The following is a 24476-nucleotide window of genomic DNA, read 5'->3' on the forward strand; positions in this document are numbered from 1 at the left end:
AATAGTACCATCAACCTAAGAATTCAGACAGTCATTTAAGTAGCAGCAGTGAGTATCACCTGGACGGTGGTGGCAGTTCGTCCGAGGAGGTTATCCAAGAAAACAGTGAGGAAGTTTGGGGTCTTGGGACTCTAGTAGCAGAAAGGAAAAGAAAGCAATTTATACTGGAAATACTGCACAAGAAAAGATACATTTGGTAATAGCATAGTTAGGGGAAGAGTCAATGATGAAGACTATACCATATTTCTTTTTACTTGAGAGGTTGAGAAGGATGGGATCCTGAGACAAATATAAGTAATCTATGACTTCACTATGCTTGGATAAAGCAGGCACTGAAATGTTTACATATTGTCTGATTGATTTCTGAGCACTGCAAACATTGGACATAGATTCTGTGATATCATTCATCTGTTTTTTACCCTTTCCCCAGGAATACATCTAAATTCACAGGAGTTTACATAACACCCAGGGAGGGGGGCTGCACAGACCCCTGCACAGGAATAAATCAGTTCCTAACTCCACTGCAACATTATAGTAGCAGCCGATGTGTGTAGTCTGTGCAAAGCTAGGTTTCATAAAAGAACTGTGGATGTTGATGGCTTTGGGTTCTGACTCATCTTGCTTCCTTTCAACATTCTTAAAATATTTATCCAAGGATAATGGTATTTTGGCTTTCTTCTTTTCGTGACCTTAGAGTTAGAACAGGGCTCTGCTTCAGACTCCACACGCTTCTTTGTGGATAATAAACCCCCTAAACTCTGAGTCAAAATGATGGGTGTGCCTCCTGGCACCATCTGTTGGTGGCAGGCAGAATTGACATGCTTCGGCTTGGGCTGATCTTACGATGTATGCAAATTTCCAGGTTGAGCATCTAAGTAAAGGAGCGTCTGTGATTTCAAAGTGATCCAGCAACATCTTCCTTTTTTTATTTTCCTCGATCATGAAGGTGTGGCGGGGCACCCTGGCCCGCATGCGGTACAAGAGGACCAGAGCAGCGCTGACGATTATCAGATACTACCGTCGCTACAAGGTCAAGTCCTACATCCACGAGGTGGCCAGGCGCTTCCACGGCATCAAGACCATGAGGGACTACGGCAAGCACGTGCAGTGGCCAACCCCGCCGAAAGTTCTTCACCGTTTCGAGGAGGTCCTACAGGCAATTTTTAATAGGTAAGAACCTGTGGATATGTGCAGCGTCCATGTATGACAGCACACTTATTAGATAAAGTTACAAACCTGAGGCCATGATATTAGCTCTGCTGTTTGCTATATTTTTCCCAGGTGGCTCAGACGGTAAACAATCTGCCTGCATGCAGGAGACACAAGTTTGATCCCTGGGTGGGGAATATCCCCTGGAGGGGAGGGCATGGCAACCCCCTCCAGTATTCTTGCCTGGAAAACCCCATGGACAGAGGATCCTGGCGGGCTACAATTCATGGGGTCACAAAGAGTTGGATACGACTGAGCGACTAACACTTCCATTGGCTTTTACCTTGTGTCTCCACCTTCATGATTTCACTGTCAAAGGGCATCTGCTTACCCCTCAGAAAATAGAACAGTCTACGTATTTTTCCTGTAGCAGTGGTCAGTGGTATGCCACAAGGCCCAGGTCAAGCCATGTTTAAGATAAGCTATTAGCATGATGTCTCTACTTTCTTTTATTTTTTGCTCTTAGAATTACCACATATCACTCATACTAGGAAGTCTGTTATCCTTTCAGAGCAGTGGTTCTCTGTCCACACCTGACATTCACAAAGAGTTTGTAAAACACAGTGAGGCCCAGGTCCCACCTCTGAAAAGTCCTATTTAACGGTGCTGGGGAGCACAGCCCAAGCGGAGGTCCTGGGTGATTTTAAAATGAAAGAAAACACTGTTATAGAGCAAGCTATTTTTAAAAACAAATAAGTAAATAAATTAACATCCATGTCACATTTGATACCTTCCCAGCTAATCTTCATTTTTTTTATAAACTTCCCTGAATCTGACTTTGTAGTTATTCATAGCTTCTTTCTTCTTGTTTTTTTAAGCTTGTTTGTTGCCAGCATGCACCGGATATATTTAGCTATGTCTTACATACAGCATCTAGTCACATAAACAAAGTTGTATGTATGTTTTTAGTCCCTAAGACGCGTCTGACCCTTTGCAACCCCAAGCACTGTAGCCCTCCAGGCTCCTCTGTCCATGGGATTGTCCAGGCAGGAGTACTGGAGTGGGTTGCCAGTTCCTTTTCTAGAGGATCTTCCTGACCCATTGCAGGTAGATTCTTTAGCTCTTGAGCCATTGTTGTTCAGTCCCTAAATCGTATCCTACTCTTTGTGACCCCACGGACTGCAGCACGCCAGGCTTCCCTGTCCTTCACTATCTTCCAGAGTTTCCTCAGACTCGTGTCCATTGAGTCAGTGATGCTATCCAACCAGCTCATCCTCTGAGCCTCTGGGGAAGCCCTATAAACTAAACTGTGCTAAATCGCTTCAGTCATGTCTGACTCTTTGCAACCCTATGGACTATAGCATGCCAGGCTCCTCTAAGCTAATGGTTCTCAAATATGGTCATTTGGCATCATGGTATTCTACCAAGTACACCATGAACTGATTGATGTGTTGAATGTAAACTGGTGGCAAATATCAAAAGATTAAAAAAAAAAAAAAAGTTTTGTTTTGTTTTTTTTTTTTTTTAAAGGGAGGAAAGCTCTTTGATATGTATCTCATTTGCTTTCAAAAAAAAAAAAAAAGGTTTGCTCATACAAAGAAAAAAATAGGACAGGAGAAAATTAATGAACGCAAAAGAACCTCAACCCTCCACTGTCCAGTGTGACCCATAACTGTCAGCTGTAAAGCTCGGCAGAGCCTTCTTAGTGTGCAGATTCATTTTTTCCATGAATTATATCATCTGTCACCTGCACTTTTTACATAATCTAAAAAGTAAGGAAGCAATACCTGAATACATGTCATTTTTTAAGGGACATAATATAGAATTTTATAGGATATAAAGTTGAAATCCTCCACACTGTCTCTTGTCTTTTCTTTCTTTCCCCTAAGATAAGCGCTTATTAACAATTAGTTTGTACCCTTCTAAATCTTTGTCTATACATTTACAAGCATATAATGCCATATAAGAGAAGTATGATATAGTGTTAAGAACGCGAACGCTGGAATCTAGCTGCCACTGACCAGCTGTGTAACCTTGGACAAATGAATTAATCTCTCTGTGCCTCTGTTTTCTTATCTGGAAAAGGGCCGTTATCATAGCACCCATTCATAGGGTTCTGAAAGGATTATGAGTAAATAGATATAAAGCATTTCAGATAGTGCCTGCACATAGTAAGTACTGTGGAACTGTTTGCTCATACTATCTGGGTTTCTTTCCCTCTCTTTATTTCCACAGTTCAGTTCAGTTGCTCAGTCTTGTCCGACTCTTTGCGACCCCATGGACTGCAGCACGCCAGGCCTCCCTGTCCATCAGCAACTCCCGGAGTTTACTCAAATTCATGTCCATTGAGTCGGTGATGCCATCCAACCATCTCATCCTCTGTCGTCCCCTTCTCCTCCTGCCTTCAGTCTTTCCCAGCATCAGGGTCTTTTCAAATGAGTCAGCTCTTCATATCAGGTGGCCAAAGTATAGGAGTTTCAGCTTCAGCATCAGCCCTTCCAATGAATATTCAGGACTGATTTCCTTTAGGATGGACTGGTTGGATCTCCTTGCAGTCCAAGAGACTCTCAAGAGTCTTCTCCAACACCACAGTTCAAAAGCATCAATTCTTCTGTGCTCAGCTTTCTTTATAAGCAGGAATCTATGTGTGGCTGTATGACTTTACTTAAAAATAAGTCTTGGAGACCTGTCCATCACAGTAAATAAAGATCTATGTTATAATTTTAGCAGCTGCAAAGAATTATTGATTTTGATAATGTTGCAGTGTAGACTGTACAGTCTTCTTTTTTAAGGCTTGGAGGTTTTATGTATGGCCTAGAATTGATTATTTTGTGTAAAATTCAGTTGATTTACTCAGCAAATATTTACTGAGCACCTGCTGTGTCAGAGCCACTGACCTAGGTTTCGTGTGGATACAGTGATAAATAAGAAAGCTGTGAAAGACCGTCCCCAGCCTTCTTAAGACTTACAGTCAATGAGCATTTTGAAAATAATACATCTGCTCTGTGTGTTGATTGTACACACACACACACACACACACACACACACACACAGAGTCTTGCCAGTTGGATTAATCTGGTTCAAAGGCACTCTTTTCCTGTAAAGGGCCAGATAGTAAATATTTTAGGGCTTATGGGCTCCACATGGTCTTTGTCACATAGTTTTGTTTTGTTGAACACGTAAAAACTATTCTTAGCTCCATGGGTGAGATTTGGCACGGGCTGTGGTTTACCAACCCCTGGTCTCATTGCTGCATGGTATTTAACTGATCCTTGCACTTTTGATCTGTAGAATCCTGAGAGAAGTGTGTTCAAGGATTTTGCTCTGAATCGCGGGGCCTTGTTTTCTTATAACATGTCTGTGCTTCTAGCTTCAGCCACCTTCTCATCCCTCACAGCAGTTCTTTTTCATCCTGGGAAGGCCGGGTGCCTTCCTCGCACCCAGCTTCTTCCTGGGGTCAAGGCTGCTGAGCTTGCCGGCAGCAGCTGTTGTCCGCTGCATGTATCTAGGAGATGGAGGTTTGCTTGATCAGGAGGAGAAGTGTGTGCTCATCCCCCGCCCCGCCCGCCTACCCCCCAGGTTGGGTGGGTCAGATCTGAATTCCCCAGCACAGCTCTTTGCCACAGGCCCCTGGGGTCAGTCCGCGGTGGACCCGGTCCTGGGCCACGGTGGGAGTGAAGAGGGGACAGACTGACCCGACACATGGCCTCCATGGCACTGTGGGTTCTGGCCCCGGCTCTCTCCCTGACACCCCCTCTTCGGTCCCCCTCCCGCAGGTTCCTGCTCCGGCTCACAGGACTCCTTGCTGTTGCCCTCAGACACCAAGCCAGCTCACACGTTAGAATCTCGGCGCTCACTGTTTTCTCGCCCTAAACACTCTTGCCCAAGCATCCATACAGCGGTCCCCGCCACTTCCTGCTCCTCTGTCCTTGTCAGGGTGCCTCCAGACCAGCCTTGGCGTCTGACGCCTGCTCTCTGCTCCTTCCCTCTGTTGCACTCCTCTCCCCGGTTCCTTGTCGTGTTTTCTTTCATAGCCCTAATTCCATCATCCACACTGGGTGTCTACTCACTCGCTTATTTCTCATCTGCCTCTGCTTTCTGGGGCTTCCCTGGTGGCTCTGTGGTCAAGAACCTGCCTGCTGATACAGCCGACATATGAGATGTGGGCTCAATCCCTAGGTTGGGAAGATCCCCTGGAGGAAGGCATGGTAACCCTCTCTAGTATTCTTGCCTGGAGAACCCCATGGACAGCGGATTCTGGTGGGCTACAATCCATGGGCTCACAAAGAGTCGGACATAACTGAGCAACTAACACTAAACTCTGCTTTCTAGAACATCAGCACCTAGCAGAAAGGGTCTGTCTGTTTACAGCTGTGCCTCTGCTCCCTAGAACAGCATCTGAAGTTTAGTAAGTGCCTAGAAAACATTTGATGAGTGAATGAATGATGAAGCCAGAGTTCTTATGCCCTAACTATAGATATTAAGAGAGTCCATGTATCCCTAAGTTCTGGTTGCTTCCAAAACATGCAAACAGCAAAGGAAGTTTTACAAAAATCTCTCTCCACATAAAACTGTTACGTCGTTTAACACATTCTATGTATATTTTGGAGGGTTTTTTTTTTTTCAGGGTGATGTGGAAGTAATTTAATTCTACTTAAAGGCAGCTTCAGTTATTTTGGAGAATGAATAGGATGGTATTTTTAAAGTCTTAAAACATTTTGTTTGTTTACTTACAGATGGAGAGCATCCCAACTTATCAAGACCATACCTGCTTCAGACTTGCCTCAAGTGAGAGCAAAGGTTGCAGCCGTGGAAATGTTGAAGGGTCAAAGGGCTGACCTTGGGCTCCAGAGAGCCTGGGAGGGCAACTATCTTGCTTCGGTAAGTCCAAGAGAACAAAGTGCAATCTACTTCCGCTCCTTTAACAAAGAAAGAGAAGACGTTTTCTCCAGGAATTTATAGAAAGACTAAGACACCTTCAGAAGCTAAATCTTACGGGAGATACTAAACTAAAAGACTGTACGGCTTCTAAGTGTACCACATGGGTATGTCCCTCACTTTAAAGAGAGTTATCAGGACTTCCCTGGTGGTCCGGTGGTAGAGAATCTCCCTTGCAATGCAGGGGACACTGGTTTGATCCTTGGTTGGGGAAGTAAGATCCCACATCCTCAGGGCAACTAAGCCCTGAGCCACAATAATTGAGACCGTGCTCGAGAGCCTGTGAGCCACAACTAAAAGCTGATGCAGCCAAATAAATAAATATTAAACCAGAAAGAGAGAGAGAGTGTTCTCTGCCTTCTATCCATATGAATTAGGTACATTCAATAACCTGGCTTTGATCATTTAAACCTTCTCTTGCATAATTCAGCAACTATTTTTAATTACCCACCTTTGTATCAGTTATTCCCAGCGCTGTATTTCATCCTCTCTCCCATTCTTGATTTTTAAAATATTCTAGGATCTTTGGTGTTAGAATAACCCTTTAGTAGCTTATCATCCGGGGTGGGGAGGTGAAAAGGACCTGTGTGAAAATACATGAGCAGAGGTATAAAGCAGTAACAGATGATGTTTTCATCTAAAATGTTAAGCACACACCTTTTACCACATTTCCTGTCTCTTTCAGAAACCAGATACACCTCAGACCTCAGGCACATTCGTGCCCGTTGCGAATGAACTAAAACGGAAGGACAAATACATGAACGTCCTCTTCTCCTGTCACGTCCGTAAGGTAAGGCAGGCTGGAAACAGACCTCCCTGGAAAGAAAAGACTGATTCAGGTGAAACTGACTTAGCTATGACCACAGCCAGACGGAACAAGAGGTCCATGACTGGCTACATCATCCACAGGCTCTACCTGCTTATATGGTGAAGCACTGACGGAATGACTGAAGTGACTACAATATTAGGGTTAGGCTATAAAGTCTAATTAGGGAAGTGAATATTTCCAGGCAGGAGGAAACGTGGACATACCCCTAAGAATGAAGAACAGGAAAAGTGGTAGCTACATGGGTAAATATATTATCTTTTTCCTATCAGTTAAATCTCTTTAAAAGATCATTGACTGTACTTCAGTGTTCATAGCAGCATTCTTCACAGTAGTTAAAGGTAGAAACAGCCCAAATGTTCATCAACAGATATTTGAATAAAGAATACACATATCCATCCAATGGAATACTACTCAGCCATGACGGGATGAAATGCATGCTGCAGGGTGATGCACCTTGAAGATATTTGATAAGACACAAAAGGACAAGTATTGTTTGACTCCACTTCCATGAAATATCTGGAACAGTCAAATTAATAGAAATAGCAAGTGGAACTGTCATTACCAGGCGCTGAGAGGAGTGGGTAGTGTATGTGTTCTTACATAATGGATGTTAGCATTCAGATATTCTGTGGAAGAAGAGATCAACTCAATATTATACAGACTTTTTAACAAACTAGAGAGCAGCCTGTTTTAAACGTCGAATGAAATGTCACCATGGAAAGCTTGCTGGTAGTATCTTGGTTACCAAAGTGTAGAGTCGAATTCTGAACTCTAGATCCAGAAATTCTATTTGATCAGTATACCTAGAGTTCATGAGACAACCAAGAAGTGACTTTTGCTAACCAGATTCGCACACCCACACAAAACAGTATAAGCCATGATGCCAGTTTTTTTAATTTGACAAAGGAATGTACCATTTTAGTGAATTCTCATATCCACTATCTAGGATACTTCCTTTCTAGTATCACGGTCAAATTAGTCATCAGGACAACTGATCAGAGAGAGCCGGATGGTTTTGAGAATTACATCATCTGCTTAGAAAAACCTGGCATCCCTAATTCTATCTTTCTAGTGATGACAATTTGATGTCTGACAACATGTGTCTCCCTAGGTCCTACTGCAGAAAAACAAACGGAAAATGTTTTAGTCATGCTTCTGTATTTCTAAGTGCAATGCAAAATAATACACTGTGTTTCTTCACATCATAGCTTAGATAATGTCATCTTTAGCAACTTTCCAGTCGTCCAGGACATATGTAGGTAAACCTGGTATGATTTTAGTCAAGTCCTCTTCTTTATGTTTTGGTTCTTTCTGAAACAATCGCTTTCCATAGCTACACCCATAAAAGGGCTTCCCAGGCGGTGCTAGTGGTAAAGCACCTACCTGCTAATGCAGGAAACATTAGAGACATGCATTTGATCCCTGGATCAGGAAGATTCCCCTGAAGGGCATAACAACCCTCTCCAGTATTCTTTCTTGCCTGGAGAATCCCCATGGACAGAGGAGCCTGGCAGGCCACAGTCCATAGGGTCACAAAGAGTAGGATGTGACTGAAGCGGCTTAGCACACACACAGCTATAAAATGTCCTTTAAGGTGGGAGACCTGTGCAAATAGTTCAGTTCAGTTCAGTTCAGTTGCTCAGTCGTGTCTGACTCTTTGCGACCCCACGAACTGCAGCACGCCAGGCCTCCCTGTCCATCACCAACTCCTGGAGTTCACTCAAACTCATGTCCATCAAGTCCGTGATGCCATCCAGCCATCTCATCCTCTGTCGTCCCCTTCTCCCCTTGCCCCCAATCCCTCCCAGCATCAGAGTCTTTTCCAATGAGTCAACTCTTCCCATGAGGTGGCCAAAGTACTGGAGTTTCAGCTTCAGCATCAGTCCCTCCAGTGAACACCCAGGGCTGATCTCCTTTAGGATGGACTGGTTGTACTCTCACCCATAATGTGTTTTCTCCTGGTCTGACTCCAGGGAAACTTTATCTCTGGCCCCTGTGGAGCTGACAAAACCTACAGACAGATCCCTAGAAGTGTTCAGGCAAGAGCAATATAACTAGAGATTTTTCTCTGGTTGAGGATTTTAGCTTGGGTAATAGAAGAAATCAGATAAGAGCCTATCTAACACTGAATCTGTGATCAAGTTTTTCTATTACTTTATGATTTAAGAGGAAGAAAAATTATGTCCCTTCCTATGTTAGAATTACTTTAAATCTGAATTTATAAATTCACATTTGTTTCGAAAACATTTGTCTTTGATTTGTTTTGATTTAGCTAAGTTATGCAACTCAAAGCTTTTCCTTGGTTACATGAATGTCCTTCCCACTCACTTGATTTATGCATTAAGGATGATTTGAGCTGCTAAAGCTCAAGGTAGAGACTTATGACCTGTGCTCCGTAGAAATTACATTTCTGCATAAAAAGAATGTAATATTTCTAAACAGTGCTTCAGTGGAATTGTTGCTTTGAGGGTTTTGTCTGTTGGTTTCCTGATTAACTCATGGACATATCATCTGAAGAGCTAGAGTCTGCACTTGAGCACTATGGCCTACTGTTTTTCAAATCTTGTGTGACCTTGAGAAGTGATGCAACAAGTTGTTTTTTTCCATTTTCGTTTGCAGCACACTTAATCTGTTTCCCCGTGTGATCTCACAAAAGATGAGGAGCCCGACTTTTACTTGCTATTCAAATTCCATGTTCTTTGTTTTCCATATCCTAAGATGGATACAAATGACTAGTGTTCTCCAAGAGGGTTTTCACAAACCAGTGTTCCCTTAAATATGATTTTTTTTTTAAAGAATTCTACAAGTAAGTGTATTCAGGAAAAAAGTGTGCAAGTGTCAGTCGCTCAGTCACATCTGACTGCAACCCCATGGACTGTAGCCCACCAGGCTCTTCTGTCCATGAAATTTCCCAGGCAAGAATACTGGAGCATGTTGTCATTTCCTACTCCAGAGGATCTTCCTAATCCAGGGATCGAACCCGGTTCTCCCACATTCTTTACCATCTGAACCACCAGGAATGATGGGTTAAACATGCTCTTATAATGCAGAATTCTATGAAACTTGATGTATCGGTGGGCTCTGAACACCCCAGGGGAGGCTGTGGTTTGCAGTTCCTCAAACCAGTTTGACTTGGAACCCTGTCTCTCACAAAGCATCGCAGGAGGTTGTGCAAAACAGCTTAGAAAAACTATGCAGAAACTCTGCAAGCACCTTGCTTCAAGAAGGCTGACAAGTGCTGGTTTTCCTTTATGGCAAAAAAAATGTTGCTACATGAAGTAAATCATTGCTACCAAGAGTAGTTATTATTTTACCACATAGAGTCTGTTTTCATCTTAATTACAGATACGACTGAGTGACTAACACTTTCACTTTTCATTGAGATATGATTCACATAACATATCTTTCACCATTTTAAAGTGCATGATTTTAGAATAGGGTTGAATACCCCTCACTAAAACCAGTTGTCGACATTTTCATTAACCTGTAGAGAAACCCCACACCCCTTAGCTGTCCCCCCATGCCGAAACCTCCCCTTTCCCCCAGCCCAGGGAAGCCACTAATCTATGCTCTGTTTGTATAGATTTGCTTGTTCTGGACTTTTCATATGAATGGAATTGTATAACACACGGTCCTTTGTGACTGGCTTCTTGGCATGCTGTCGGGGTTCTTTCATGGTGTAGCAGGTATCAAGACGTCATTCTTTTTATTGCCAATTATATTCCATTGTATGGATAGATCACATTTTATTTATTCTATCCTCGGTTAATGGACATTGGGCTGTTTCTACTTTGCAGCCGTTATGATTAAGGCAGCTGTTAACATTCAGGCACAAGTGTTTCCGTGGATGTGTTTTCAGTTCCCTTGGGTATATCTTAACAGGGGACTTTGTGAGCCAGGTGGGCATTCTGTGTTTAACTGTTTCAGGAGCTGCCAGGCTGTTTTCCAAAGGGACTGTATCATCTTAGACCCCCACTAGTAGTAATGACGGATCCACTTTCTCCACACCCAGGCCAGCATTTGTTACTGTCCGTCTTTTATATTATTGCCATCCTAGTGGGCGTGAGGTGGTATATCTCACTGTGGTTCTGATGTGTGTTTTTCTGATGGCCAGTGATCTCAAGCACCTTTTCATGTTTTTCTACAGCCACATGTGTATCTTCTCCGGAGAAATGTCTCTTCAAATTCTTTACCCATTTAAAAAAATTTTTTGGTCTTTTCATTATTGAGTTATGTACTCTAGATACAACATATATTCTTTATGTATTCATTAAATAAGAGTTTTTTTTCAGATAAATGATTTGCAAAAATTTTCTCCTGTGGGTTGCCTATTCACTTCTGTTGTTCTGTCTGGGTTACATGTTTTTTTGTTCTTTAATTCTTATGCGTTTTTCTTGTTTTCCCTGATAAATTATAAAACTGTGACCTTTACATTGTAAAAGTCCACAAATCTGGAAGTACCTCCTCCTTTTCCATCTCTTTTGCATCCAGTAGAGTGGTCATAGCTGGATAACATCTATTATAGAATTTGGCTCCACCACCAGAATAAGTTCAGTTGCTCAGTTGTGTCCAACTCTTTGCCACCCCATGGACTGCAGCACACCAGGCTTCCCTGTCCATTGCCAACTCCTGGAGCTTGCTCAAACTCATGTCCATTGAGTCAGTGATGCCATCCAACCATCTCATCGTCCCCTTCTCCTCCCGCCTTCAATCCTTCCGCACATCAGGGTCTTTTCTAATGAGTCAGTTCTTCACATCAGGTGGCCAAAGTGTTGGAGGTTCAGCTTCAGCATCAGTCCTTCCAATGAGTATTCAGGACTGATTTCCTTTAGGATGGACTGGTTGGATCTCCTTGCAGTCCAAGCAACTCTCAAGAGTCTTCTCCAACACCACAGTTCAAAAGCATCAATTCTTCGGCACTCAGCTTTCTTTTTAGTCCAACTCTCACATCCATACATGACTACTGGAAGATCCATAGCTTTGACTAGGTGGAGCTTTGTTGGCAAGATAATGTCTCTGTTGTTTAATATGCTGTCTAGATTGATCATTGCTTTCCTTCCAAGGAGCAAGTGTCTTTTAATTTCATGGCTGCAGTCACCATCTGCAATGATTTTGGAGCCCAGAAAAATAAAGTCTGCCACTGTTTCCACTGTTTCCATGAGATGCCATGGAGGTGATGGGACCACTATCTATTTGCCATGAAGTGATGGGACCAGATACCATGATGTTAGTTTTATGAATGTTGAGTTTTAAGCCAACTTTTTCACTTTCCTCTTTCACTTTCATCAAGAGGCTCTTTAGTTCTTTGCTTTCTGCCATAAGGGTGGTGTCATCTGCATATCTGAGGTTATTGGTATTTCTCCCAGCAATCTTGATTCCAGCTTGTGATCCATCCAGCCTGGCATTTCACATGATGTACTCTGCATATATGTTAAATAAGCAGGGTGACAATATACAGCCTTGATGTACTCCTTTTCCTATTTGGAACCAGTCTGCCTTTCCATGTCCAATTCTAACTGTTCCTTGTTGACCTGCATACAAATTTCTCAGGAGGCAGATCAGGTGGTCTGGTATTCCCATCTCTTAAAGAATTTTCCACAGTTTATTGTGACCCACACAGTCAAAGGCTTTGACATAGTCAAAGCAGAAGTAGATGTTCTTCTGGAACTGTTTTGCTTTTTTGATGATCCAACAGATGTTGGAAATTTGATCTTTGGTTCCTCTGCCTTTTCTAAAACCAGCTTGAACATCTGGAAGTTCATGGTTCACATACTATTGAAGCCTGGGTTGGCGAATTTTGAGCATTACTTTGCTAGCGTGTGAGATGAATGCAATTGTGTGGTAGTTTGAACATTCTTTGGCATTGCCTTTCTTTGGGATTGGAATGAAATTTTCTAGTCCTGTGGCCGCGGCTGAGTTTTCCAAATTTGCTGGCATATTGAATGCAGCACTTTCATAGCATCATCTTTTAGGATTTGAAATAGCTTGACTGGAATTCCATCACCTCCACTAGCTTTGTTCATAGTGACACTTCCTAAGGCCCACTTGACTTCACATTCCAGGATGTCTGGCTCTAGGTGAGTGATTACACCATCATGATTATCTGGGTCATGAAGCTCTTTTTTGTACAGTTCTTCTGTGTATTCTTGCCACCTCTTCTTAATATCTTCTGCTTCTGTTAGGTCCATACCATTTCTGCCCTTTATTGTGCCCATCTTTGCATGAAATGTTCCCTTGGTATCTCTAATTTTCTTGAAGAGATCTCTAGTCTTTCCCATTCTTTTGTTTTCCTCTCTTTGCGTTGATCACTGAGGAAGGCTTTCTTATCTCTCCTTGCTATTCTTTGGAACTCTGCATTCCAATGGGTATACCTTTCCTTTTCTTTGCCTTCAGCTTCTCTTCTTTTCTCAGCTAATTGTAAGGCCTCTGCAGACAACCATTCTGCCTTTTTGCATTTCTTTTTTTTTGCTGATGGTCTTGATCACTGCCTCATACAATGTCACAAACCTCCATCCATAGTTCATCAGACACTCTTATCAGATCTAATCCCTTGAATCTATTTGTCACTTCCACTGTATAATTGTAAGAGATTTGATTTAGGTCATACCTGAATGGTCTGGTGGTTTTCCCTGCTGCTGCTGCTGCTGCTAAGTCGCTTCAGTCGTGTCTGACTCTGTGCGACTCCATAGACGGCCTCCTACCAGGCTCCCCTGTCCCTGGGATTCTCCAGGCAAGAGCAGTGGAGTGGGTTGCCATTTCCTTCTCCAGTGCGTGAAGGTGAAAAGTGAAAGTGAAGTCACTCAGTCATGTCCAACTCTTAGCAACCTCATGGACTGCAGCCTACCAGGCTCCTCCGTCCATGGGATTTTCCAGGCAAGAGTACTGGAGTGGGGTGCCATTGCCTTCTCCGGGTGGTTTTCCCTACTTTCTTCAATTTAAGTCTGACTTTGACAATAAGGAGTTCATGATCTGAGCCATAGTCAGCTCCCAGTCTTATTTTTGCTGACTGTATAGAGCTTCTCCATCTTCGGTTGCAAAGAATATAATCAATCTGATTTCAGTATTGACCACCTGGTGATGTCCATGTGTAGAGTCTTCTCTTGTGTTGTTGAAAGAGGGTGTTTGCTATGACCAGTGCAGTCCCTTGGCAAAACTCTGTTAGCCTTTGCCCTGCTTCGTTTTGTACTCCAAGGCCAAATTTCCCTGTTATTCCAGCTATCTCTTGACTTCCTACTTTTGCATTCCAGTCCCCTATAATGAAAAGGACATCTTTTGGGGGTGTTAGTTCTAGAAGGTCTTGTACCAGCCCCTAGATGTTTTCCTGGCAGATCATTTGATTTCATTTTTGATGAGATATTATGGTTTACTTTTTTTTTTTTCTTACAGGTGAATCGATTTAGTAAGGTCGAAGATCGAGCAATTTTTGTCACTGACCGTCACCTGTATAAAATGGATCCCACTAAGCAGTACAAGGTGATGAAGACTATCCCTCTATACAACGTAAGTGTTCTCTGCTTCACTCTAAACAAAGGATTCTTAACCTGGTTCTCATGGACCCCTAGGGTGTCAACAGATCACAAGAACCTTTGGGGCTTTAGAGAGCCCATGAATTCCTGAAATGTTCAGCCCGTCTCCTATTTTATGCAGAAGAACAATTTTCTGTATGGAGTATCCAAAGCTTCAAATAGAATAACAAAGGCACATTTTGTTTGAAAGTGTAGGACTCTGCATTGTATGTGACCTTTCTTTATCCTACTCAGAGCTTAACTACGGTGACACAAAATGTATTTCCTTATTGATTTATCATAAGGCTTGTTTTTATGTGGAAGTGGAATCAGGTAAAGAAATAGTAGAGAACAACTTTATGAAACCATTACCTCTCTTTTACACGTGCAGTCGTGTCTGACTTTTTATGACCGCATGGACTGTAGCCCACGAGACTCCTCTGTCCCTGGGATTTTGCTGGCAAGAATACTGGAGTGAGTTGCCATTTCCTTCTCCAGGGGATCTTCCCAACCCAGGGCTGGAACCCACGTCTCTTGCATCTCTTGCATCGGCAGGCAGATTCTTTACCACTTGCACTTCCTGGGAAGCCCCTGAATCTCAATATGAAACTTTAAAAAAATTTTTATTCTGCTCTATGGGATCTGCTTAACAAGTAACTGTTCTGATTCTTGAAAAAGATCCCCCTGGACTGCTGGATCTTCCCATGTCTCAGGTGATTTTTCTATCTGTTAGTTCTTAGAGAGAGAGGTCTGTGTTTGTCCAATCATGAGATCTAGGAGGAGTATTATTTAAAGATTGTTTTAAATCCTTTTGGCCTCTGCAAAAGGAAATAGGAAACATATTGTTTTACAGTTTTTTATTTTGTTAAATCAGGAGTCCTGTTGGTTGTGAGGTTCAAGGAAGGCAAGCTGTTCCTGGCTTTGCTAAATAACTTAGAACATTGCTGCAGGCTTATTGCCTGACGATGGAGTTGAAGTTTGACTGCATCACCTGGTCCCCTCACTGCATATGCATACATACACACTTTTCTCCCTTTTGGTTCAGTTCAGTCGCTCAGTCATGTGCCAACTCTTTGCAACCCCATGGACTGCAGCACGCCAGGCTTCCCTGTCCATCACCAACTCCCAGAGCTTGCTGAAACTCATGTCCATCGAGTTGGTGATGCCATCCAACCATCTCATCCTCTGTCGTCCCCTTCTCCTTCTGCCTTCAATCTTTCCCAGCATCAGGGTCTTTTCCAGTGAGTCAGTTCTTCACATCAGGTGGCCAAAGTATTAGAGTTTCAGCTTCAGCATCAATCCTTCCAGTGAATATTCCAGACTGATTTCCTTTAGGATGGACGGGTTGGATCTCCTTACAGTCCAAGGGATTCTCAAGAGTCTTCTCCAACACCACAGTTCAAAAGCATCAATTCTTCGGTGCTCAGCTTTCTTTCAGTAAAAAGGCTAATGTATTTCAGCTTAGAAGGAAATGATGTTCTAAGACATTCTTGATCATAGGTAGTCTTCTTAGCAAAGACCTATAATCTCATATCAATCACCATTTAAGCCTATTAACCCCATAGTCTTGAAGAAGGAGATGAAGGAAGATGAGGGAGAAGGTCACATTTTGTCAAAGTCTAGTAAAATGTGTATTTCTTTTTCTTACTTTCTACTAAAGAGAGAGCAATCAGGTGCATGATAAAAATCCAGTAAGTAGTTAAACAGGTCTTTGAACCGAAGTTATTTTCTGCCTTTTTCATGTTGACTGGTGTATAGTTATAGTCACTGTTCCTCTTCATCATCATCATCATCATCATCAATGTTATCAATAATGTATTTTTTTAAAGTAACAATGTTTAGGTAAACATAAAGGTAAATTGAGGTCAGTAGGCAGGACACACACTGTCACCGACGCTGTCACCCACATCCCTTTGATGTCCTTTCCACTTTTGTACATTCCAGCCTAACTTCCAATAGCCAGCATCTTTGTTCAAAGGTCCCCACAGACTGCTGGGACCCTTGACTGGAAATAATCCCCACCCCTAGCCACCTACATGACTAGTGGGTGTGGGCATATAAATCCTCCAAGCCGCACCATTCATTGTCCATGATAATTCTGAAGTGTATTTTACATCATTTGCAGGAGCTTTTCTATAGGAATAAGCTGCGCTGCCCACCATAGTAGCTGCTTAATAATGGGCCCTACTGGCCACCCTCCCACCCTGAGCCACCTCCCCACTCCCTTCCCTGGCTCCCTGCACCTCCTGGATCAGTCCTGAGGCTCCTCAGCCTTTGTGCTATAATACTAAGTCGCTTCAGTTGTGTCTGACTCTTTGGGACCCCAGGGACTGTAGCCCACCAGGCTCCTCTGTCCATGGGATTCTCCAGGCAAGAATACTGGAGTGGGTTGCCATGCCCTCCTCCAGGGGATCAGCCCCACCCAAGCATCAAACCTCTCAGGAGGGAGCAGATTGAATGGGGCTGGGGACTTCCAGCCGCGTCTGTAAAGATGTCCTTCAATCTGAAGCAAATACAGCCAAATATTAAGTCTGAATAATAAGGATGTGAATATTATTTTATTCTTTACCCTTTTTGTATGAAATATTTTGAAATTTTAAAAGTTTAAGGAGGCTTCCCTGGTAGTCCAGTGGTTAAAACTTCGGCTTCCAATGCAAGGGGTGCAGGTTTGATCCCTGATTGGGGAGCTAAAAATCCCACATGCCTTGGGGCCAAAAAACAAACAAACAAAAAACACAAAACAGACGCAATATTGAAACAATTTCAATAAGCCTTAAAAAATAGTCCACATCAAAAAATCTTTTAAAAAAGAGTTTACGACAAGGAAGCTTTAAAAATGATAATGCTCATGGCAGGGATGAAGAAGCTGAGAGGAGATGGAGAAAGATTTCAGTCTTAACCAAGTTGAGTTTCAGACACTGATGACACTTGTAAGTAAACATGCCGTCGATCACTGGAGTCTAACATTGTATAAAAGAGCATAGCATTCAGCACTTAGGATAAAAATTTAGGAGCAGACACATGTATAATTTGAGGCTGAAATTATCAGTCTAGAGGGAGAAGGGGCAGATGATTCAAGAACATCATGCTTAAATGGTGGGGAAAAGAGATTGACTAAAGGAAATGGAATGAAAAAGAAATCTCCGCTCTTTCTGGGCCTCCGCTTTCTCCTTTCTCTTCTAATGTGCCAAATGAGTTCTAATTTCTCTCCAGTTCCATAAGGTTATGAATTATTCCAGGAAGGAAAAGAACTCTGGAAACACTGTGTTTCAGAATCAAGTTGGAAAGTTTTCAGAAATAAGGGTAATCAATAAAAACCTAACTACTGATCCCACCCTTTGCTCCTCTCGTTCTCTGCTCTTCCTTCCTGCTTTTGCCCGGCTGCCTGTCCTGTGTCAGTGAGATTTTCTGGCTCCGGGGAACAGATTGTGATTGTGGGAAGGGGGAGAGAGATTCCCTCTGTTCCTCTCGAGTATCTGTGGCTGGACTAATAATAAAGTTGACACAAGACAGATTAACAGGAGGAAACCCAACTTAGTTTTATGGGCATCAGGCAGTTCAGTCGCTCAGTCATTTCCAACTCTTTGCGACCCCATGGAAGCAGCATGCCAGGCTTCCCTGTCCATCACCAACTCCTGGAGCTTACTCAAACTCATGTCCTTTGAGTCAGTGATGCCATCCAACCATCTCATCCTCTGTCGTCCCCTTATCCTCCTGCCCCCAATCCCTCCCAGCATCAGGGTCTTTTCTAATGAGTCAGTTCTTCTCATCAGGTGGCCAAAGTATTGGAGCTTCAGCTTCAGCATCAGTCCTTCCAATGAATATTCAGGGTTGATTTCCTTTAGGATTGACTGGTTTGATCTCCTTGCAGTCCAAGGGACTTTCAAGAGTCTTCACCAACACAGCAGTACAAAAGCATCAATTCTTCAGCATTCAGCTTTCTTTATGGTCCAACTCTCACATCCATACATGACTACTGGAAAAATCATAGCTTTGGCTATATGGACCTTGTCAGCAAAGTAATGTCTCTGCTTTTTAATGGGAGATCGTAAAAAGATGCACAGAGAATGTCTAAGAGTGGGTAACTTAATATCTTTGTGTATAAAGAAACAATAAATTTGTGAGGATTTGGAAGAACAAAGAAACTAGGTTCGGGCATGATTATGAGGAATTTAAGCCAAGGGGTGAGCCTGGGAGGTAAATTAGTGAAGAAGGAGCAAGGTTTATTTATACAGGCTTCTCGGACCTGAGTTGTCTGTCTTTGGTCCTACTGATGTCTTTCTCTGGGTCCAAAGAGGGCACCTTTCATACGGGAGATTTATTTCCTGGTTTCAGAGAAACGGAGAGGAGGGTCAATGTGTCCTTTTTGCATTGGCTGCTTCTTAAGTAACTTTAATTCAAAATACTCAATATGCCATTGATACATATTTGGGGGCCTGCCCTAGGCCCCAACATGACCATATACCGTACTATTTTGATTTGTGTTTAAAGAAAGGATACACACGGTAGTAAGGGAAAGAAATCTCATAGGAACCCAGGGCACTATTCAGGTTTTAAGGCAGCTCTGAGAGACCATGTTATCCTGTGTCCCGCCCAGCAAAATGATGCTTAGATGGTGTCAGTTTCTGCCACTCTCTATCTCTACTTCTCTTTGTGTGTCTTCTTTTTTTTAATGTTTATTTATTTAGCTGCTCCAGGTCTTAGTTGCAGCATGTGGGACCTTTTCGTTGTGGCATGTGGGATTTTTAGTTGCAACCTGTAAACTCTTAGTTTCGACGAGAGATCTAGTTCCCTGACTAGGGATCGAACCTGGGCTCCCCTGCATTGAAAGCATGAAGTCTTAGCCACTGAACCACCAGGAAAGTCCCTCTTTGTGTGTCCCCTGTCTAACAATTACCTTTCTTGCCATCCAGCCTGGGCCAGTGCTAGGCTAAGGTATGAATCCTTAGCCAACCCAACAAACCATTAGAGTTTCATTCTGCAGTGACACTGAATACTGTCTCTGATGAGGCCTCACCATGGCAACCAGTTCTGCATGATCCAAATTGGTCCTTCAGTTCCTTGTTAAGCATTTGCAAATCTATGCGTAGTCTTCCCTGACTTCTCCTAGCATAGCATGAGTAATGACTAATTCATTTGGGGGTATAAATGATCTCTTCTCCCTGCAATTTTTGACTGTTGTCCTTAAGGCCCGAGTCACATTTGGACCTGCTGAATACTGAGGGTAGGTCATTAGGTTTTCCTGGTGGGAAAGTGCCAGTGGGAGAACAGTGCTTCAAATAGGCCATAACCAACCATCTCATCCTCTGTTGCCCCCTTCTCCTCCTGCCCTCAATCTTTCCCAGCATCAGAGTCTTTTCCAGTGAGTTGTCTCTTTGCATCAGGTGGCCAAAGTATTGGAGCTTCAGCTTCAGCATCAGTCCTTCCAATGAATATTCAGGGTTGATTTCCTTTAGGATTGAATGGTTTGATCTCCATGCTGTCCAAGGGATTGTCAAGAGTCTTCTCAAAGCTCCACAGTTTGAAACCATCGATTCCTCGACTCTCAGCCTTCTTTATGGTACACCTCTCACATCCGTACCTGACTACTAGAAAAACCATAGCTTTATAGCTTGATAATTTTGGGACCATTTTGGTATAATTTTGGGACCATTCCCAAAATCAAGATATAAGACTCCAAAAAAAAAAAAAAAAACTCATATGCCCCCTCCCAGTCACTATCTCTTCTTTCCTTTTCAGAGGCATAATTTTGCCCATTTTGAACTTAATGTAAGTGAAATCAAACATTGTGTATTCCTTTTTGTGTTTCTTTCAACATTATGTTCATGGGAACATCTATGTGGTTTCCTGTAATTCTAGTTTGCTCATTTTCACCGCTTTGTAGTATTTCCTTGTCAAATACACCACAAATTGTTTATCTGTTCACATCTTGATGGATATTTGAAATTTTTAGAATCATTGTTATGCATGTGTTTTGGTATTGGTATGATGCATACTTTTTTTATAGTTTTTTTTTTAATTTTAAATTTATTTATTTTAATTGGAGGCTGAACACTTTACAATATTGTATTGGTTCTGCCACACATCAACATGAATCCGCCACGGGCGTACACGTGTTCCCCATCCTGAACCCGCTCCCACCTCCCTCCCCGTACCATCCCTCCGGGTCATCCCAGTGCACCAGCCCCAAGTGATGCATACTTTTTCATTGGACAAGTACCCAGGCATGAAATTGCTGTTCAGTAGATAATTCCAGTTTTCCAAAGTGGTCACACTGGTCTACAACCCTCCCCCACCCCCAACATGTGAAAGTTCCAGTTGCTCCATTTTCTCTCCAACACTAGGTCCTGACAGTCTTTTTTTATTTTTTAACTTGTGTATAGTTGGTTTTTAATGTTGTGTTAGTTTCTTCTATACAGCAAAGTGAATGCACTGTACATATACACGTATCCCCTCTTTTTTGGGTTTCCCTCACATTTAGGTCACCACAGAGCACTGAGGAGAGTTCCCTGTGCTACACAGTAGGTGCTCATTACTTGTCTCTTCTATACACAGTATCAGTCGTGTATATATGTCAATCCCAATCTACTTCTTCCCACCCCGCCCTTTCTCCCTTAACTGCAATACACAGTGAAATCAGAAAGAGGAAAGCAAATATCATATATTAACGCATATACGTGAAATCTAGAAAAATGGTATAGATCTCATTTGCAAAGCTGAAAGTCCTTTGAATTTTAGCTATTCTGGTAGGTGTGGTAGTTACACATGTGGGGGACGGGTCTAGCTTTACTGAAATATAACAGACGCATAGCATTGTGTAAGTCTAAGGTGTGTTGACTTGATACATTGATCTATTGCAGTATGATTACCGCCATAGCGTTAGATGACACCTCCATCACACCATGTAATTGCCATTTCTTTTTTGTAGTAAGAACACTGAAGAGCTGATCACTTAGCAACTTTCAAGTTATGTAATGCCGTATTAGCTGTAATCACCATGCTGTATAACAGGCCCCAAGAACTCACTCATCTTCTAGCTGGAAGTTTGTGCCCTCTGACCAACATTTCGTTTTCCGCACCTCCCCCTGAGCCCCTAGTGACCCCCACTCTACTCTCTGTTTCTCTGAGTTTTTCATTTTTAGATTCTACATATAAGTGATATCAATAGCAGGGGTCCCCAACCTCTAATCTAATGCCTGATGATCTGAGATGGAGCTGATGTAATAACAGAAATAAAGTGCAAGTCACTCAGTCAAGTCCAACTCTTTACGACCCCGTGGACTGTACAGTCCATGGAATTCTCCAGGCCAGAATACTAAAGTGGGTAGCCTTCCCCTTCTCCAGGGGATCTTCCCAACCCAGGGATCAAACCCAGGTCTCCCACATTGCAAGTGGATTCTTTATCAGCTGAGCTACCAGGGAGGCCCAAGAATCCTGGAGTGGGCAGCCTGTCCCTTCTCCAGCAGAGCTTCCTGACCCTGGAATTGAACTGGGGTCTCTTGCATTGCAGGTGGATTCTTTACCAGCTGAGCTACCAGGGAAGAGAAATAAAGTGCACAGTGAACATAATGCTCTTGATTCACCCTGAAACCATCCAGCGCCCCCAGCCCGTCCCCAGTCCATGGCAAAACTGTCTTCCACGAAACCGATGCCCGGTGCCAGAAAGACTGGTGACGGTAGTCCTATAGTATTTGTCTTTCTCTACCCAGCCTATTTCAGTCATAATGCCCTCAGGATTCACCCACGTTGTTGCAAATGGCGGGATTTCCTTGTTTCTCGTGGCTGAATAATGCTACGTCATATATGTATGCCACATCTTTATCCATTGATCCACTGACAGATACATACTGTGGGTTTTCTTTGTCCTCCTATTACTAATAAGGTGGAGCCCTTTGCTGTGTGTTTACTGGTCATTTGGACCTCTTCTGTAAATTGCCTGTTGATGTCTCTTGCTGTGTTTCTGTTGGGCTGTCTTTTAAAAATTGATTTTTAGAAGTTCTTTTTATATTCTGTGTATGTGCCCATTGGCAGTTATAGATCTTATAGATACTTTCTCCAGCTCTGTGACTTGCCTTTTCATTCCTTTAGTGTTTCTGTGAGCAACATTTTTCATGTTGCTATACTTCAGTTTATCCGTTTTTTTCCTCTGAGGTTGATGCTTTTTTATTTTTCCTTAAGAAAGCATTCTCTATCCCAAGGTTGTGAAAATATCCTCATCTATCATATTCTATAAGCTTTATCGCTGCACCTTTCGTATTGACATCTTACAGTCCACCTAGAATTGATTTTTCTGTATGTGCAAGGCAACAGCTCAGGGTTTATTTTTTTCCCATATAAACAATTGGCCCAACATCGCATATTGAAAAGACCATCTTTCCCCACTTGCTCTTCAGCACTACATTTGTTATAAATCAGAGTGGCCATATGTCTCTTTCTAGTTTCTCTACTCCGTTCTATTGGTCTACTGTCTATCTTTCTGCCAATGACAGTTTTAATTACTGTTGGGCAGAGATTTTATGAACTGTAAAATTATAATAAATTTCCAAAATCTCCCACTTCAATTTCACCTTCCTCCCAATATAGTATTCTCATTATTGTTGTTGTTTTTTTAGTCAGTAAGTCATGTCTGACTCTTTTACGACCCCATGGACTGAGGCCCAGCAGGCTTCTCTGTCCATGGGATTGCCCAGGCAAGAATACTGGAGTGGGTTACTGTTTCCTTTTCCAGGGGATCTTCCCAACCCAGGGATCGAACCCACATCTTCTACATTAGCAGGCAGATTCTTTACCATTGAGATACCAGGGAAACCCAACATTCTCATTAGCTGTATCCATATGAAGGAGAGAGCTGAGGATAAAGCAAATCCTAGCAGAAGGGACAGCTTGCTGTTTACCCATTTCCTCTGTGAAAAAGTAAAATTCCTTTAGGAGTCAGGTTTAGAAATGAATGAAGTTCATACTGATCAAGGAGCAGCTACCACTGTAATCTGTTGTGACCTCTCTAGAGACCCATATGCCAAATCTTTGGATTCACCCAGGAAAAGTTGAAGTCTATATTATAGGTAATATCTCCTGATTGTTAAATGCCATGTAAGCCAGATAGAACACATCTTGTAAGCCCACAGGCCACCGGTTTGCTGCTCCTATTTTAAAAAGTCTTTGCTTTTGTCATCTGTTATTCTAAATGTGCTTAGTGCTTAGTTGCCTTGTCGTGTCTGACTCTTTGCAACCCCGTGGACTGTAGCCTGCCAGGCTCCTCTGTCCATGGAATTTTTCAGGCAAGAATACTAGAGTAAGTTGCCATTTGCTCCTCCAGGCAATCTTCCTGGCCCTGGGTTTGAACCCACGTCTTCTGTGTCTCCTGCTTTGCAGGCCAATTCTTTACCCTCTAGCCATCTCTACTCTGTGACCTCTTCGCTGCGTGCATGCGTGCTCAGTCACTTCAGTCGTATCCAATTGTTTGTGACCCCATGGACTGTAGCCCGCCAGGCCCCTCTGTCCATGGGATTCTCCAGGCGAGAATACTGGAGTGGGTTGCCAAGGCCTCCTCCAGGGGATCTTCCCAATCCAGAGACTGAACCTGGGTCTCCTGTAATTGCAGGCAGATTCTTTACCACTGAGCTCCCTGTCAAATTTTTAAAACTCTAAAACTATGGTATGTTTTATTCTAGATTTTATGTAGTAGAAACAAACACTAATCATTTCTTACTTATAAAAAGCTATAACTGGATGTGAGCTTTAGAAGAGTATATTTTCTGTGTCAATTAGCCAGGAAGGAAAAGAATGAAGGAAACCTTGGATACAGGTAGGTGCCTTTTCTACAGAACTTTCTACCCCTTCAGAGTTCACTGCTAATTGTATTCTTCCAACTTTTTATTATAAAATTTTTCAAATGTATAGGGAAATTAAAAGAATATTATAAGGAATACCCATATTCCCTTCACCTAGGTTCATTAAGTGTTTAATTTCTTTTTTGTCATACTTATTTTCTCTCTCTCATGACACTTCACTGCTAAAATGCCCCTGTGTGCGTTCTCCTAAGAATAGAACATCCC

The 24476-nt window shown here is 42.6% G+C and overlaps 1 protein-coding gene across 1 annotated transcript in view; it reads left to right on the forward strand.

The window, feature by feature from the left end:
• Nucleotides 1-24476, forward strand: part of MYO1D (myosin ID) — a 361250-nt gene that overhangs the window by 202977 nt on the left and 133797 nt on the right. The window contains exons 17-20 of the mRNA XM_061390407.1: nt 947-1170; nt 5886-6030; nt 6773-6877; nt 14303-14416. Of these exons, the coding sequence (XP_061246391.1) occupies nt 947-1170; nt 5886-6030; nt 6773-6877; nt 14303-14416 (588 nt within the window). The remainder of the gene's footprint in view (nt 1-946; nt 1171-5885; nt 6031-6772; nt 6878-14302; nt 14417-24476) is intronic.

The sequence above is a fragment of the Bos javanicus genome, chromosome 19 (genome assembly GCF_032452875.1).
Source record: "Bos javanicus breed banteng chromosome 19, ARS-OSU_banteng_1.0, whole genome shotgun sequence".
NCBI classification, from domain to species: Eukaryota; Metazoa; Chordata; class Mammalia; order Artiodactyla; family Bovidae; genus Bos; species Bos javanicus.